Consider the following 19381-nt stretch of genomic DNA (forward strand, 5'->3'; position numbering starts at 1 on the left):
TGTTTGTCTTGCACTGCTCTGCATGTGCCACTTATTACAAAATCACATTGGAAAGGTTACCGCTGACGTTGGTGGGTAGGGTGAAATTTTCACATCCAACAATCGTTTTTTACCTTTTTTTTGTGAAGGCTGTTTTACTTCTTTGCACATTCGTTGTGTAATGTGACCTTTCCAGCATGAGTACTTTATATGTGGCGACTGATGGTTTGGCTAGAGAAGTCCCTTTTTCCTCAGCTGGGATCGTGTTGAGCTTTTTGAAGCTGCATTGAAACTGCAATTTGGACCTTTAACCCATTGGTTCCCGAAGAAGTCCAATGACTTTTTTCGACTGAAGAAAGAAAGACATGAACATCTTGGATGATGTAAATTATCAGGACATTTTAATTCTGAAGTGAACTAATATTTTAATAGAAACAAATTTCTACTCTGCAAGTAAACCTTATTTTTCTTTACTTACTCTGTCACTTTGAAAACCACAGCATTATGCAATTTTCTTTTTGAATTTTATTAGCCTCTGTTTGAATTTAATTTGTCTAATGGTCAAATCTCCCTCTTTTTATTTTCTCTCTTTAGGCATTTATTAATAATTTCCAGGAGGCTAAAAATGCACTGGCAGAGGTGACGGCCCAGGCAGCAGAGAAAGCAGCCACGGGGGTTTTGGAGCTGGCAGAGAGAAGTACACGCATCTCCCTGAACGTAGACATCAAAGCTCCAGTTGTCTTCCTCCCACAATCCTCGGTTTCCCACAATGTCATTGTGGCAGATCTGGGTTTAGTGACGGTAAAGAACCGCTTTGAAATGGTCTCCTCTCCATCACACACCAAGATCCCCCCGGTCATGGACATCATGGCTGTTGGACTGAGTGATCTTAAAATGTTCAGGTGCGGAGAGTATTGCAAATCACTTTTTCTGTATTTTTAAACACATTGACTAATTTGATATAACCAGAGGTGGACAAAGTACACAACTCTATTACTTGAGTAAAAATACTTCTGGTCAAATGTTGAACAGATTTTTACTTAAGTAAAAGTACAAAACTATTTGTTTTTAAAAGTACTAAGTTTCAAAAGTCAATTTCTTTTTATGTCAATGCATTATTTTATTATTGCATTGTTGTATAAATGCACATTATGCCATGATGGTGGTTTAAGCCAATCAGTGATGCTCCATCTGACATGCTAGCATACAACTACCTTAAACAAATTGAAATACTTGAATAAAAGTTACAAAGTTTTTACAAAGCTGCTGTCACTTTAAGGCTGAATGCCAGGGTCCAATACACTGATACACATCTGATATTCTCCCAACTGTTTACTCTTCTCTTTCTCCCAGATGTTTACATTTTTTAACATTTTATGAGACATGCATCAAGTGTATGCCAACTAAACTAATCTTTAATCTTTTCAGAAAACTGAAACATACTTTCTATTTATGACCATGGCCACGCACTGTGCCGTGGAAAACTCTTCTTCCATTTTGCTATAAACTGTTCAGTGTTCAAAAAATCTTGGGAAACTTCACATGAGCCTACAAGAGTGATTACTAATAGGCTGTCTGAAAAAAATAAAAAACTTTTATAGAAGAAAAATATCAACCATTGACTTTAAGAGCTGCTACAGAAACGGCTTTCGACTTTGAGGACCTTGATAGAAATGTAGTGGAGTGAAAAGTATGATATTTGTCTTTCAAATGTAGTGAAGTAAAAGTCATACGTTTCCAGAAAAAAATAATACTCAAGTAAAGATACTCAAAAAGTGTACTTAAGTACAGTACTCAAGTAAATTGACTGAATTACTGTCCACTCCTGGATTTAACAGCCCTAAAATAAAATTTGTATTGCTTGATGAATGATGTTTCTAATATTTTTTATTTTATTTTCTCAGGACCACATTCAGTGACGGACAATTTAAGAGTGAAATTCAGTTACTCAAGCCAGTCAACATGGACCTGTCAATCAAACGCAATCTCGCTGCCTCCTGGTATCACAGCATACCTGACATCCAGATCAATGCACACCTCAAACCCATGAGTGTAAGAGGATATATTTGTGTTTATTTCTGTGTGATTATAGGCGTAAGGGATATTGCAGCTAATATGAATGTGTGTTTATTGCAGCTGATCTTGAGTCAGGAGGACCTGACTATAGTGCTGAAGACTCTGAGTGAGAATCTGTCTGAAACTTCTGGTGATCCTCCAGCGCCGTCCAGCTCTGATAAAGGAGACACGCTTTCTACCAAAGATTCCCAGAGTTCTGGAGGTATAAGATACACACAAACACAGACAGTGAAGCTTTATCAATCATTGCTGCACAGGTTATGTCAAACACACTTTCTATTTTATTGTCTTTGCATGTTTGCCTGAAATGAATATCCTGCTATTTATGTGTCATTTAAGTATCAAAAAATATTGCAAATCATGTTATAGCCATTCCAAATGACATATTTAATATAAAATACAAAATATAATTTTACAAGATTAGGCGAAATAAAAATAATTATTTGATAATTTAAAGTTTTGCATGTTTTTGTCAAAATAACAAAGAAACACTCTATAACATTTACTTATACCTACTGTATAACAGCTCATAAATGTCATATTTACCTGTGACCTTCCTTCCTCTTAGACATACAGAAATTGATTACAGTTATCAAACACTTTACAGTCTTAATTGCATAAATAACAAATTAAATATAGATTAATCCTTATTAAAGCTACACTTTTCTCTGTTATCTTTGTTTTTTGATTAACATTAATGACAGACAGCATTAGTGGCTGCTGTCACTTTAAGATCTGACACGTCGTCACATGCATCTCATTTCCTCACAAGTCTTTAAGCTCTTTTAAGATGTTATTTAACTCATTTAAGACAAGAATACTCGACAAAATGGGCATTTTGGCATAGTTCTGTGTGTTATTGTTTGTTCGAGCAAGGCAAGGCAAGGCAAGTTTATTTGTATAGCACATTTCATACCCAATGGCAATTCAAAGTGCTTTACATAGAAATTAATTAAAATAGTGGTAACAAATGCATGAGAAAAAAAAGAATACCATATGGACGAATAAAGAATTAAAAACAAGCATAGTTAAAACAGTCGTAAAGATATAGTAATTAAAATAATAATAATAATAAAAAAAATAAAAATAAAAAAATGAGAGCATGAAAGAGATTCTTGTGTGCTCGCGTCTTTCTGTGCGTTGTGTGTGAGTCACAGGGGGCGTCTCAATCAGCTCCCTAGCCTCCTAGGTCGTGAATCCGTGCATCTGGAAAGTATTCACAGCGCTTCACTTTTCCCACATTTTATGTTACAGCCTTTTTTCAAAATGGATTCAATTCATTATTTTCCTCAAAATTCTATAAACAATATCCCATAATGACAACATGAAAGAAGTTTGCTTGAAATTTTTGCAAATTTATTAAAAATAAATAAAAAAAGGCGAAAAGTCACATGTACATAAGTATTCACAGCCTTTGTTTAATACTTTGTTGAAGCATCTTTGGCACCAATTACAGCCTCAAGTCTTTTTGAGTTTGATGCTCTAAGCTTGGCACACCTGTTTTTGGGCAGGTTCTCCTGTTCTTCTTGGCAGGACCTCTCAAGCTCCATCAGGTTGGATGGGGAGCGTCGATGCACAATCATTTTCAGATCTCTCCAGAGATGTTCAATCGGGTTCAAGTCTGGGCTCTGGCTGGGCCACTCAAGGACATTCACAGAGTTGTCCTGTAGCCACGCCTTTATTATTTTGGCTGAGTGCTTTGGGTTGTTGTCCTGTTAGAAGATGAACCTTCGCCCCAGTCTGAGTTGCGGAGTGCTCTGGAGCAGTTTTTCATCAAGGATTTCTCTGTACATGCTGCTGAAAAACATCCCCACAGCATGATGCTGCTGCCACCACCATGCTTCACTGTAGGGATGGTATTGGATGACACTTGTCACACAATAATCACCATATCCTGATTGGCTTCATCACTCGGTCTCCTCTCCACCAATCCACCAGTGCCTTGAAAAGCGCTATATAAATCGAACGCATTATTATTATTATTATTACTTGCCATTCAGGCAAAAGAGTTCAATCTTTGTTTCATCAGACCAGAGCATTTTGTTTCTCATGGTCTGAGAGTCCTTCAGGTACCTTTTGGCAGACTCCAGGTGGGCTGTCATGTGCCATCTGGCCACTCTACCATACAGGCCTGATTGGTGGAGAGCTGCAGAGATGGTTGTTCTTCTGGAAGGTTCTCCTCTCTACAGAGAAACGCTGGAGCTCTATCAGAGTGACCATCGGGTTCTTGGTCACCTCCCTCACTAAGGCCCTTCTCCCCCGATCGCTCAGTTTGGGCGGATGATGGAGGCCACTGTGCTCATTGGGACCTTCAATACTGCAGAAATGTTTCTGTACTCTTCCCCCAATCTGTTAGCCTGACAAACCGGACCCACATCAAGATGTTTGGTCTGGAAACTCACCATTGACAGCTCAATTCGAGGGGTGGATAAACGGTTGTCTTTCAAACTCCCTCTGCACGCGATAGGATAGCGCTACAACCAACTCGAGCAACGAAGGTGAAGCAAAGCTAGTTGATAGATTAAACTTTCGCTGTATCCTGTCGGCAAAACTCTGAACACATCTTCCCTTTTTAAGAATGACTTAACACTAGAAGTCCCAGAGATTTGTAGCCCTCCTTTAGCCAAGTGGATGCTAACTGGCTAGTCTTTTGGCTATCATTAGCATCAATTCATGTGTAAATATGGTCATTACCTGAGCAATCTGCAGGGGGGTTGGGGGTGTGTGTGTGAATGGTTGCTAGTGGCTTGTTTGTATGTGTGGGGGAGGGAGGGCTGCTAAAAGCAGAGAACTTGATTGACCATGTCTCACATGGACATGGGTAGAAATGTTACCACGGGCAATTTCTTCACATCGCTGTCACTTGCGCATAAACGTATTAGCCGGAAAACCACCATCCTCGGCACAGTCAACAAGATTTCCCGGGAAACCCCTCTTTCCGCTAGACATACAGATCGCAATGAATTCACCACTCCGGTATGTTGCAGGTCTTTTGTGGTTCTATGTTTGTGTTTCTAAATTTTAGAATCAACACCGCCAAGTGTTTCATTGTGTGTAAAAGTGCTATGAAAATAACAATATCTTATTTATTAGGTGTTCCCTATATCGAGGGAACTTCGCACTGCGTCGAAACGAAGAAATTGGGGATACTCCCTAAGCATGAACGCGTCTGAAGTATGAATGAAACTAGTCCAATCTTTATTGGTCCTACGTCATGACGTAGATGTGACGGCATACCCGGAAGCTATAAAGGGGAGCCCGGCGCATTGTAGCGTCAGTTATCGCTCTACAGCAATAACGCTCTGTGTGTGTGTTTGAAGCACTGTCTGTCTATTTATTGTTGTCTGTCCCATATATCAAAAAGAAAAGAAAAGAGACCTAGAAACATATATATAAAATAAATATGTCGAACACTGAGTTTAAGAGGTGCGTGCATCCGTGTCCCCGCTACATCTCGGGAGCGGACACGCACTCTATGTGTTCAGTGCCTGGGCATTCAGCATGCTCAGGTGGCTCTCGAGGGAGCCGCCTGCAGTCATTGTGAGCTGCTGACGCTCAGGGTACTAAGGTCTCGGTTGGCGGTCTTTGACGAGGCCGGCCAACCACGCGAGCCCCGCCCCTCTCGCAAGCTATCTGTCACCCGAATCGGCATCGTCCCTAAAAGCCCCGGTACTGCCCACCAAGCCATGCAGGGACACATCGGCGTTGGTGGGCAGGGCATATATGGCGGCGGGTCGGGCTGGTAGCTCTCTGCACACGTTGTCTATCTTGCAGGCGTACCAGGCCGACCTTCTCAAAGAGCTAGACGAGGGAGAAGGTCCCTCTCCTGAGGACATTTTAGAACTTAGGAAGGCTGCTGATCTGTCTCCCCGCGTCACCAAGGAGACGGCCCGTACCATCCGGCTTCAAGGCTTCTGGTGGGTGTGTAGACTCGTAGGAGTGAGTAAAAGTATACGGGTGCTGAGCTTGTGGAAGATCCAGCAAAAATCAGGGCTTTGAATTGGATCCAGACAGCGAGTGGTAGAAAATGCAGAGAGATGAAGAGAGGTGTGACATGAGCCATTTTGGGCTCATTGAATACAAGGCGTGCCGCAGCATTCTGGATCATTTGCAGCGGTTTGATTGCACAAGATGGAAGTCCAGCCAGAAGCGCATTGCAATAGTCAAGTCTAGAAATGACCAGGGCTTGGACAAGAAGCTGTGTTGCATGCTCCGTAAGGAACGGTCTGATTTTCCTGATGTTGTGCAATGCAAACCTGCATGACTGGGCTGAGATGTGGTCTTTGAAGGACAGCTGGTCATCAAAGATTACTCCAAGATTTCTGACCGACTTTGAAGGGGTAATCAATAATGAACCTAGCTGGATGGTAAAATTATGTTGTATGAAATGGTTGGTTTCTTTATTGGTTTCTCTGGTTGGTTTCTTTATTTTATTTTGTACTATTTTTATCAATAAATCTCAGCAACAAAGGAAAAAAAAACATGTGTGTTGATTTCTCCCTAAGATGGCTCCCTAAGATTCAAGTTTCCTTGAAGTGGCTCAGCATGGCCCCACATTGTTTACATAACAAAAGCAACTGTTCACAGGTGATTAAGGATATTAGTCTAAAGCCTTACAGCCCATCGGCTGTCCTGCGGGTTTTATAGGTAGAAAAGCCAAATGGCTGCTCTCTGGGACTTCTTGTGTTAAGTGCCGTTCTTTGTTCTTTTCTCAGAGAAAAGCTTAACTCCAAGTCTTCCAGAGCCGCGGCCAAAGCCGATTCGAAAGACTGCCGTTCGCCAGCTTCTGTGTTTACTAGTAACATGCAATCGCAACTCTGCCATCATTATGTTAAGCCCCGCCCACTGACTCTATACATGATGTGATTGGCCCGACCAGAGTTTGGTTTTTCCAGCTCAGAAGTGTATTGAGAGTTGCTAGATGACACTCGCGGCAGATTAGATTTGCTGCCGCTAGGGTGCTTCTAGATTTCTAGGCTACCGATCTTTGCCTCAATACAATCGAGTCTCGGATGTCTATGGAGAATTCCTTGGACTTCATGGCTTGGTTTGTGCTCTGACATGTATGTAGCCACGTTTCCATTACAGATTTGTACAAAACTTTAGCAATATTTTCTAAATTTTGATAAAAAAACGATTGCGAAATGACTGTTTCCATTAGCGCAGTTATGCGACTAAAACTTATTATTTTCCTCTCGCGATAGGTCAGTCCAAAAATTAAGGAACCTGTGTTGGTAGGTTTGTATATCCCATTCACCGCACTAGCCATTATTTTTATTGAAAGGAGACGTGTGTGTTATCCAAGCATTAATGGCAAGGAAAGCCCCTTATAGTTTACTTAAGCGGCACATATAAGGTGTTTGTGTGTGTTTCTCCCTCAGATCTGCTTTAAGGGTCTTCATGATAATGTGGCATTTCTGTGTTTAGAATCCAGTATTCCTGTAATTGTATTGTCGTTTATGAGTTTAATAAAGAACTCCGTCTCTTCTGTCCAAACAAACTGTCATATGTAAAGAATGATCAACTTTTACACACGTCAGTTTATTGTGACGCATTGCCACATATAGAGAACAGCTAAATGTTTGAATTTGCACGATGGTAACTCAAAGGTTTTTTCGTTTTACCACTTCGTTATTTTGGCTTGAAATTCCGTTTGTTGGAAAATATGAACTGAATTTAAAAATGCTTTTGATATTAAAAACTTTGTGTTCAATAAACAAAATACATTTTGTGCATGCAATATAATGCCTGCATGCAGTCCATAAATAAAATTAGACCGTTTATAGTTTATAATTATGTCTTGAACTTATCTGCATAGCTAAAGATTACGGAGTATTGTGAGTTGTTTCCGCTGTCTTAAAGGAAGAAAAAAAAAAAACGTCAGCATCTTCATTGGCCATGGGTTAAAGAAAATATAGCCTAACTATGAAACTAAATAGGCCTAAACATTAGCCTATAATTATATTGTTTTAATTCCATATAATGATTATGAAAAGGGAGCAGTATGAGTAAGTTTTTATTAAAAATGTATTTCGTTTTGTATATATTGTATTTTAATTTTGATCGATGTTTCATCAAATAATTGCCTGTATATTAAATAAGAAGCAAGATCGTCTGGAATGGATTGACGTGCGTGGCCTGTTTCCTCGGCCAGTGAGTAAGGCTGAAACTAAAGCGTCTTACTGTTTAATACATTTCTTGAATGTATGTCTTAATAACAGAAGGCCTATAAATTATATTATTTGTGGCTGCTCCGAGGTCCGTCATTACTAGGTTAAACTTCAACAATGTCCTTACTAGGAGAAAATATATGTTGTTTTAATGACATAAGATCTCCTTATTAAGAGGAAAGATGTTGTTAAAACACATAACATCTCATTATTACGACACAATTGAGTGGAAAAATAATATATAGGCCCTATGTGGCAGCAATGCGCCAGATGACCTGTAAATGCGAGAAGAAAAAAAACGTTTCCATTGCTGTTTTGTGAAAATTTCGATTTTTTTTTTTCCATCCATCCATCCATCCATCCATCCATCCATCCATCCATCCATCCATCCATCCATCCATCCATCCATCCATCCATCCATCCATCCATCCATCCATCCATCCATCCATCCATCCATCCATCCATCCATCCATCATCTTCCGCTTATCCGGGGCCGGGTCGCGGGGGCAACAGTCTAAGCAGAGACGCCCAGACTTCCTTCTCTCTGGCCACTTTCTCCAGCTCCTCCGGGGGTACCCCGAGGCGTTCCCAGGCCAGCCTGGAGACATAATCACTCCAGCGTGTCCTGGGTCTTCCCCGGGGCCTCCTCCCAGTGGGACGTGCCCGGAACACCTCCCTGGGAAGGCGTCCTGGAGGCATCCGAAATAGATGCCCGAGCCACCTCAGCTGGCTCCTCTCGATGTGAAGGAGCAACGGCTCTACTCTGAGCTCCTCCCGAGTGACCGAGCTTCTCACCCTATCTCTAAGGGAGCGCCCAGCCACCCTGCGGAGAAAGCTCATTTCAGCCGCCTGTATCCGGGATCTTGTCCTTTCGGTCATGACCCACAGCTCATGACCATAGGTGAGAGTAGGAACGTAGATTGACCGGTAAATCGAGAGCTTCGCCTTACGGCTCAGCTCCTTCTTCACCACGACAGACCGGTACAACGCCCGCATTACTGCAGATGCTGCACCGATCCGCCTGTCAATCTCCCGTTCCATCCTTCCATCACTCGTGAACAAGACCCCAAGATACTTAAACTCCTCCACTTGAGGCAAGAACTCTCCGCCAACCTGAAGTGAGCAAGCTACCCTTTTCCGACTGAGAACCTTGGCCTCGGACTTGGAGGTGCTGATTCTCATCCCAGCCGCTTCACACTCGGCTGCAAACCGTCCCAGTGCATGTTGAAGGTCCCGGTCTGAGGTTGCCAACACGACAACATCATCTGCAAAGAGCAGTGACGAAATCGCGTGGTCCCCAAACCGGACACTCTCCGGCCCTTGGCTGCGTCTAGAAATTCTGTCCATAAAAATTATGAACAGAACCGGTGACAAAGGGCAGCCCTGCCGGAGACCAACATGCACCGGGAACAAATTTGACCTACTGCCGGCAATGCGAACCAAGCTCCTGCTCTGGTCGTAAAGGGACCGTACTGCCCTTAGCAAGGGGCCCCGGACCCCATACTCCCAGAGCACCCCCCACAGGGTGCCACGAGGAACACGGTTCGAATGCCTTCTCCAAATCCACAAAGCACATGTGGACTGGTTGGGCAAACTCCCATGAACCCTCCAGCACCCTGTGAAGGATATAGAGCTGGTCTAGCGTTCCACGACCGGGACGAAAACCACACTGCTCCTCTTGAATCCGAGGTTCCACTATCGGCCGAATTCTCCTCTCCAGTACCCTGGCATAGACTTTCCCAGGGAGGCTGAGAAGTGTGATCCCCCTGTAGTTGGAACACACTCTCCGGTCCCCCTTCTTGATTTTTTATTTTTTTTTAAATGTTTTTATTTCAATTTGCTCAATTTGAAGGGTAATTGAAACTTGGCTTGTGTCTGTGCACTGTGGGACCTTACATAGACTGGTGTGTGCTTTTCCAAATCATGTCCAATCAACTGAATTAACCACAGGTGGACTCCAATCAAGCTGTAGGAACATCTGAAGGATGATCAGTGGAAACAGGAGTTAGTGCAGTTATAAATACATTTTGTGAAGAAGACTGTTACGTCTCTATGTAGTCTAGGGTTAAATGGACTATGTTGGTGTGATGTGTGGAGGCAGCAAGGTTCAGTTCCCAACCCCTGAGCTTCTTAACAAGAAATAGACCTCAAAACAACTTATGTGGAAAAAAGAACAAGGACTTTTATTTCCAGACAGGGGAGGATCGAGGAGGCAAGGCCAAAACAACAAACATAAAACCTCGAACTAGTCAGGAGAAAACTAACTAAACTTCAAAAGTAAAGAAAACAAAGTACAACAGAAGTACACTGACTCCTTAACTAACTTAAACAGGAGAAAACCGAATATAAAGAAAATGGCACCCACCTACGCCACTAATCCCTTCCCCAAATGATTAACAATACAAACGTGATAAATAAAAGACCATAAGAACAGTAATTACTAACAGATGATGACTTACAAAAGAGAGGAGTTTAGTTTTCGTAGGTGCCAGTTACCACTAGCCTGACAAGCCAGACCCACATCAAGATGTTTGGTCTGGAAACTCACCATTGACAGCTCAATCCGAGGGGCGGATAAACGGTTGTCTTTCAAACTCCCTCTGCACGCGATAGGATAGCGCTACAACCAACCAGAGCAACGAAGGTGAAGCAGAGCTCGTTGATAGATTAAACATTCGCTGTATCCGGTCGGCTAAACTCCGAACACATCTTCCCTTTTTAAGAATGACTTCAGTGCCGTTCTTTGTTCGCACGCAAACGCAACTCGGCTGTCGTCATTATGGTTCCGCCCACCGACTCTATACACGATGTGATTGGCCCGTCCAGATTTTGCGGGCAGATTAAATTTGCTGCCGCTAGGGTGCATCTAGATTTCTAGGCTAAGTTACCACAATAACTTTAAAACAATAAGAACTCAAGCAACAATGATTCTCCTTTAAAGTAAACAAAGAGAAAGAAAGATGCTAATAAAGCTGGTAGAGTTTAAGAAGCGAATCCTCACAGAACAGCCCTACACACACACACACACACACACACACACACACACACACACACACACACACACACACACACACACACACACACACACACACACACACACTCACTCACAAACACACTGTGTGCAAAATTAAAGTGGGGGAAAGCAAAAATACGTCCTTGGACGTAACAAAGACACACTTCTTTCACATTGTCATTATGGGGTATTGTTTGTGAGCTGATTGAGACATACCCGCACAGACAGGACATTCACAGACAGCCCATTCTCTTCTGTCTTGTCACATTTGAATGGTTTAAAAGCATTTGCATGAATAAATAAACGCAAGATAGTAAAACGGATGCTGTGTTAATTGCGTTAAATACTTTAAACAAGTTAAACTGGAAAAAAAAAGAGTGTAGAATCGATGTCCTGGTCAAAATAATTATAAATAAAAATAATAGGATAATTTAACTCAAATTTAAAATGTATATAAAATTATATTTTTTGTAATAATAATCGAAGAATTGTATTTCCCAATTCAAAAAAGTACTGAGAGAATATTGGAGTACTTTTATTTTGCTGTAGGGAACACGGTTGTGACGGCAGCAGTGGTGGAGGGCCAGAAAACAGGCAAACTAAAGAACACTCTGAAACTCGACTTCAAGTTTGACTCCATGACACTGGTCCTCTACAGCCCGAACAACGAGGTGACAAAATACACTCAGGTCACAGTAGACCAACATGTTCATGTAATGTTTACATAGTTTACTAAGTTTAAATATTTTGCATTCTGGTTCAGTTTTTTGTAATCTGTTTGTGTATAGGTCCAGTTATCCGACTCTCGTGATGAGAGTTTGAAGTTGGCAGAGTTCACGTTGGGCACGATCTCCACCGCTGTGCTCATGTTCTCTGACAGCTCCATGAAAGCCTCCCTCAAACTCACAAACTGCCTCCTGGATGACAAGAGACAGAGGGTGAAAATGATCACATCCAGGTAGATCACACACACTCAAGATGCTCCAGTTGTGTTAAATGTTGTTTTATATGTACAAATGTAATGTCCTTCTGCCTCATGCAATTGACATAGTCGTTGCTCATTTTCTGTGATATAGCTACAAATAATTGATGAAATCAGGAACAATCGAATAATTTATTGTTCTTAGTTTTTTGTCACTAATAATTTGTTTAATCTTAAATCACTAATGTTGTAGCATTTATATATTTATTTATTTTTTGCACTAAATATATGCTTACATATCCAATTAATCGATTGATATAAAATCAATAGATATTTCTTTGCTCGGAGCATGGAGAACCTTTTATGCAAATCGTTCATTTTGAAACATTTCTATTTTAAAACTTTTTTTGCACAAATTGTATGTATCCAATTAATCGAAGAAATAATCAATAGATTATTAAATTCTCTACATTTTCTTTGTTCTGTGCATGAAGAACCTCTTTATCTGAAATAACTGATGCTGTAACATAATTTTTTTACCTTTTTTTGCACAAAATGTATGCTTACATATCAAGTTAATTGAAGAAAGAGTCAATAGATTAATACATTCTGAAAAGTTGCTAGTTGCAGCCTTTTGGTAAATCAAGTGTGTCACTTAATGTCTTCCCTAATTTCCTGCTGCTCTAGGATGATGGCGATGCGTCAGGGTAGGGAAGGCAATGTGATGGTAGACGTGAGTTACCGACAAGGCCGGGAATATACCGTCCTGGACACCCTGGTTCAGGACCTCTATCTCTGTGCCAGCGTTGAGTTCCTGCTCACAGTAGCTGATGTCTTTCTCAAAGCTATGGCTGACGGCTTCTCTGGTCCTCCTAAGAGCAACAAACAACCCACCAGTTCCTCTAAAGACCCAGGTTCTTCATCAAAATATTAATTGCTTAACATCTGGTACCATTTTTGGGACTTTCACCTGTATTTGACCAACACAAATTGAAAAGCTTCCCATACACACATACAGTGGTCTAAGTTCAAAATGTTGGTGTCATTTTAGAGGAAACCATTTGAAGTTACTTCAATTAAATTTTGATTTTGACCTTCATGACAACTGTGAGGGGGGTGAATTTTTTTTATAACTCATTCGTTTACGTTATATAAAGCCTTAAAGTTCTGCATAATTATGGGCGTGGTTACAGGTGGATAGCCATTTATCCGCCGACTTTAGTCATTGCGTCACCTAAGCTTCGCCCACATCCCGCCTTTTTCCCATTTTCTGTTATCCGGGAGTGACAAGCGATGACTCGCTCGCAAGATGGCAACGCCCAGCTCGTCTCTACTTTAAGCTTCAGAACGCCTTATCGGAATCCTATGGGGGACATCACGGACACTACGTCCATATTTTTTTTTAACAGTCTATGTCTAGGACCCAGCAGACAGTTTGGGCTGTTTCCACTAAATTCCAGAAAATAGTGGAAAAAAGAAGTTTGTCTGTGTCATGTTGTATGCAAGATTTACTCAAATGGATCTGTTTTTGGGGGTTATTACAGCTCAGAAATCCTATACTTACATGTTTATCACATTTAGCAGTGTTTTATGTAACTTCAAAGGGTTTCCTGTAAAATGACACCAAAATTTTGAACTTAGACCACTGTATGTGTGTATGGGAGGCTTTTTAATTTGGGTAGGCCAAATCCAAGCGGAAATGGTACCAGAGTAATTCAGTGTAAATACATTACTTTTTGTCTAAAACAAATGCCAAAGTGATGCATATTTCCAGAAAGTAGAGACTAAGCTTTCCAATGGTACCACATCATAGCTCCTCCACAGACATTTATAATGGAAAGTATATACATGACGATGCCATTCCCGACCCTGTACAGGGTCCGTGGAGTTTAAGTGTTAACAAAAACTATAATAGTATATCAATGATACTAACACTGGCTATTTGACTTGTCTTTCTCTTGCTAGCGGTTCCTGCTCCACCAGTGGTTTCCAAAACCGAGATGAACGTTGTGGTGAGGAATCCGGAGATCGTTTTTGTGGCCGACCTCACGCGTGCTGACGCTCCGGCTCTGGTCATGACGACGCAGTGTGAGCTGGTGATGAAGAGCGAGCCCAGCGGTCAGTCAATGACGGCGGCCATTTCAGATCTGAAGGTGGTGGCGTGTCCGTTTGTGCGAGAGAAGCGTGAGCACAATGTGACGACGGTGCTCCAACCATGTCAGGTGTTCTTCCAGAGCAGCCAATCGCCTTCTCAGCCTCAGTCCATCGAGCTGTCCATTAGCTCCCTCACACTCAAGGTGATTCAGCTTTAAATGGTGATCAACTGCTGTTTAGAAATCATTCATATCTTAAAGCTACAGTTGAAAAACTGTTTAATTCTAATGAGACCATTTTATCAAATTTAAGGTAAAAAAAATCTTAAATATCTTGAATGGTATAATTAAAGTCTTTATTATCATTTTACGACAGAAAAGCAGTAACCACAATACTGCACATTAATGCCAAAATATCAACTTTTGATGAACTATGATAATAAATGTTTAGTTAAGTTTAGTAAATTTAGGAGCACTTAAAGAACTTCAGGGGCACAATGAGAATTTATCAAATTATAGTTTATCCTTATGACATTTGCAAGCTAAATTATTTTATTATTTTGAATACAAACACAAGATTTTTAAACATTTCTGCTTCAAACTGTATATATTTAATAATTAAGGAATTATGTGTATTCTAAACATTTTATTAAATTCCATATACATTTATTTTATAAATAAAATACCAATAATAACCAGAAAAAAACATGTTATGCATAACATATGCCCAAAATACAATGGGACTCGAAATGTATCTATTACTTCCGACTGCTCGTTCAAATATATGAGGGAGATTAAAATATCCACTCTTACAGCCATCTAAATCATATGACAATACAAACACCATAAAGTAAACATTGTCATAATTCATCAACAGTGAATCATAAGCAATCGTTTGGCATGTGAGGTGTTCTTTGATTGCGAAATGCTCTGAAAAACACACAACAGTGCCACATAATCACATTAAGCCATTTCACAATCGCTGTTTTCCGGGCTCAAATTTAAGACCTTTTAAAATGATTTTTGTTACACCATTTAAAATATGACTTTTTTTTTATGACCTTAAATTCAGAAAAGAAAATGTATTTAATCATATTCAATGATTTTACAGTTCGCACACATCTATTTTTCATCGTATATGTGAGTGATATGCTCACACTGTCGGGCCCTGTAAAAGAATCTGAGATGCATGATTTATTTTGAGATTTTATGAGTTTGTACTGAATGGACATGCTGTATTAAAGGGTTACTTCAGTGATTTAGCATTAAAGGCCCACTGAAGTGCTTTGAAACGCGCCGCATTCACTGGCGTAGGAACCGGGGGGGACGGGGGGGACGTGTCCCCCTCAATATTGGAAAATGCTGCATGTGTCCCACCCACAAATTAGCCTATACGCAGGGACAAAAACTGTAACATTTGGAACTTTTATTTTGAAAGCGCAACAAAGAAGATATTCGGTTTTGCCAGTCAAACCCAGAGTGATTTCATGCTATGTTTGAATAATCACCATTCGCAAATCACCAGCTTCATAACGCACGCGCGTTGCTACGGTTACGCGCCTGGCCCGAAGTTAACTTCTAGTGTTTGTTTATCGGTCTGGCTGTAGATAGTATGGAGCACTACTCAGTAGAAAAACACATTTTTGACATACTATTTTTGGATAACATGATATATTAACAATCAAGCAGAGAGCACATGACAGGGCAACAACAAAAAAAGAGTGTGCGACTGACCAAGCCTTGAATGCTTCATAAATATCCAGTCTGGCTGCATATGACATTGGCGTCTACTGTAATAGCTGTATGTCTAATGTGATTTACTTGTTATTTATTTGCTTGTAATCAGAAATAATCTACTGTAGAGGTAACTTATTGTGGCTGCGTTTACACTTGGCATTATGCGATCACCGTGATGCGATCAAGCAGATCACTTTACATTTGTTCACGTCAAGTGGAAGCCATCTGGAGTAACTGATCGGATTTTTGTTTACCGCAAAAATTAATGGCAGTGCATAGAGCACAGGATTTTTGTGATGCAGTAGCATTCATATACAATCAATCTCAAATAGGGCACTTAATCTACAAGTTTAAGTTTCCCAACTTCAATCTTATATGAAACAAAGAAACGTGTTATTCCAATGCATTGTACAATTGAAAGGCGAGTACGCACGCATTTGGCTACTGTACAGAAATCGGCTTTACAAAGTCAAAGGGTTAGTTCACACAAAAATTTGAACTCGGTCATTATTACTCACCCTCATGTCGTTCCAAACCCATAAGACCCTCGGTCATCTTCGGACACAATTTTAAGATATTTACAGGTTTGGATCGACATGATCGAGGGTGAGATAATGACAGGATTTTCAGTTTTGGGTGAACTACCTTTTAAGGAAGACGTTTCCCCACTCTATATTGAAGACAGAAATGGGAGCAGGGGCGTAACTATAGACAGTGCAGGCAGCGCACACGGGCCCATGCCCACATTGCAAACGTGCCCCAGGCGACAAAGTGACTCCGCAGAATATTGTGACACTCACATTTCAAATGAAAAGCACTGGTTTCAGATTTCACACGGCTGTCGCGCTCTACCGTCACGCTTAGGATAGGCTACTGACCCCCTTTTTCAGCATGTGAGCGGAGCACAGTTGCGTGACGCTCCGCTAGATATTCCGCTCTCTGCCAGTGAGCTCCACAATTCACTATAAAATGTGAATTATTTGATTAAATCTAGCGATTTTAAGCTTTCTTTAGACGTGTGTTTCATGTTTATGTCATGTATTCACCGAGTTTCAGATTCTCGCAGATAGAAAGCGCACCTTTTTTATTTATTTTACTAAAGCATAAAGTTTTGTTGTTATGTGAGTGTACACAAATAAAAGTAGACAATTAATAGTTTATAATTATGTCTCACATTTATCTGTATGGCCAAGAAGTACGGAGTATTGCGAGTTATAGGCTATCCCTCGTCATGACTCGTGATGGGGAAAAAAACATCAGAACTCGCCGGTGCGTTCTTCAGCCAGAGGGTTAAAGAAACCGTAGCCTATTTAGTTTCATATTTATGTTTAAATAATAGCCCATAATGTAATTTATTATTATTATTAATTATTTTAATTAGGGATGCATCAAATATTCGGCCGAAAATGGACCATGTGCATTCTCGGTGCATTCTTGGCCGAAAGACTTTCATCACCGAAACAATACGTCCGAAATGTGATGATGCAAACAGAAACCGCGACCTGCGTGCTGGTCTAAAGATGTGGTTCATCTCACATCTGATGACGCATCTATGGGTTGTAACTTGAAAATAATACTTTGTTTATGTTTCTCTTGATGGATACACGCACTGGCTCCTCAGTGATACACTAACACCAGCGATTATAAAAGAAAAACGTGGGCAAAACGGTCTCTCTTTATAAACTTTGTTCAATGCATGCGAGTGCTGCCTTAGGTTGGAATATGGACAGTCATTTTCACCATCATCCACCCGTGTGTAGTGCCAGAAGACGCGAATGAGAACATCTGTCTCTGTGCACTCACCCGAAAGCGCGCAGTCTCACAGCGCGCAAATATAGAGTTCTCTTTCAAGTCTTGCGTTTGAACGGACAAACTCACAAAAAAAGTAGCCTATGTCAACATGTCCATCTTGATGAGTCTTTAGTAATATTGTTATCTACTTTTTTGGCCTTCAGAACATCTTAAAGTGCACATATGTAGATCCTAGAAATCTAAATTTTCTCGGGGGAGCATGCCCCCGAACCCCCCTAAATAACTCACATTTGGAATCTTAGTGATTATAAAAGTGTCTTTTTTTTACCATTAAGGAATGTAGGCCCTACGGTGACACAGAATGAGCCATTAATATTTGATTTTTAAATAAAAATAAACAACCGATATCCTGATATAGAAATGAAACCTAAACCTTAAGTGTTACATGCTAGGTTAGGGGGGGCCTACTGCGCCTGTCCTGGGGCCCATCATTAGTTACGCCACTGAATGGGAGATTATTTATAATAACAACAACAAAATTTTTAAAGGATATTTCTACTGTTGTATTTTTGTATTTTTGGGGGGTTACGAATCAAATATTTGCCTTTTAAAGTGCTACTTTCCTTTCTGCCTGCAATTACAGGAGGGGTTTGTACACTTTTATGTTTCCCAACTTCAATATTTGTGTAATAATAAACAGATGATTTAAACAGATGATAAACTGATGATTTTGTTTATTTATTTGCTGTTTGTAATTCTATACATTTTGTACCACGTCACTATAGGCTATACTGTTACTATTATGTTGGTGGGATGGACGTTGATTCATAGCGGCGAAAATGTCCCCCCCAATGTCAAAGTCGCTCCTACGCCCCTGGCCGCATTATTCAATGTGTTGACATACTTTTCCCTGAAACGGCTCCAGCTGTTAGCAGCTCCTCCCCTTTTTTGAAACAGCCAATAGCGTTTCGTTAATATACAGTTTACTAGAGCGCAAGAGCGTAAGTTTCCTCTAACACTGTTTACCATCATAATCTCCTCCATATCGCGTTGAAATGCAGCATTCTGTGCAGAATTCAAATGGGTCGATATGTTTCTTGTCTGCGCCGACTCGCTCGTATGATCCGCGCTGCGCTCTCGTGTCTGTAGTCTAAATTTAGACCAGAGACGTTGGGGTGTGTGCGCCGCTGTGGTGCGTGAAACTAACATGAAAACAGACTTCATTCGCCTCCAATGAAAGCATATTTACACTGAATCATTTCCTATCGCATATATAGTGTGCTGTGTGCCTTTCACCATGTAGAAATTAGTAAATGTGTGTTAACAACTGACTGATTTCAGCCAGAGCTTCGGCAGTGTAGGGGGCGGGCTTTAGATTCTAGAGAGCATTTTGATTGGACAGAAGATTTGACGAGAAAGTGAAGTCTGCGATGATCTCACCAAAATCTGAGATTCGTTTTAGCGGAAATGAGAGACTGTAAATTTTGAATGCTTATATCTCCTAAATGTTTTGGAACATACCAGCTTATTCATAACTTTAAGGCTAACACAGTCATACTAAAAGCTAAAAAGCTTCAATTTTGATTTCAGTGGACCTTTAAGCTTTGTATTTAAACTGGGTCATCAATGTAGTATAAAT

The 19381-nt window shown here is 40.6% G+C and overlaps 1 protein-coding gene across 3 annotated transcripts in view; it reads left to right on the plus strand.

The window, feature by feature from the left end:
* vps13a (vacuolar protein sorting 13 homolog A) overlaps positions 1 to 19381 on the plus strand; it is a 110297-nt gene that overhangs the window by 37992 nt on the left and 52924 nt on the right. For all 3 annotated transcript variants that reach the window (XM_067412994.1, XM_067412996.1, XM_067412997.1), the window contains exons 33-39: positions 574 to 881; positions 1884 to 2031; positions 2116 to 2257; positions 11788 to 11909; positions 12027 to 12196; positions 12848 to 13074; positions 14126 to 14457. In XM_067412994.1, coding sequence (XP_067269095.1) covers positions 574 to 881; positions 1884 to 2031; positions 2116 to 2257; positions 11788 to 11909; positions 12027 to 12196; positions 12848 to 13074; positions 14126 to 14457 — 1449 coding nt within the window. The remainder of the gene's footprint in view (positions 1 to 573; positions 882 to 1883; positions 2032 to 2115; positions 2258 to 11787; positions 11910 to 12026; positions 12197 to 12847; positions 13075 to 14125; positions 14458 to 19381) is intronic.

This window comes from Pseudorasbora parva, chromosome 13 (genome assembly GCF_024679245.1).
Source record: "Pseudorasbora parva isolate DD20220531a chromosome 13, ASM2467924v1, whole genome shotgun sequence".
Classification (NCBI taxonomy): Eukaryota; Metazoa; Chordata; class Actinopteri; order Cypriniformes; family Gobionidae; genus Pseudorasbora; species Pseudorasbora parva.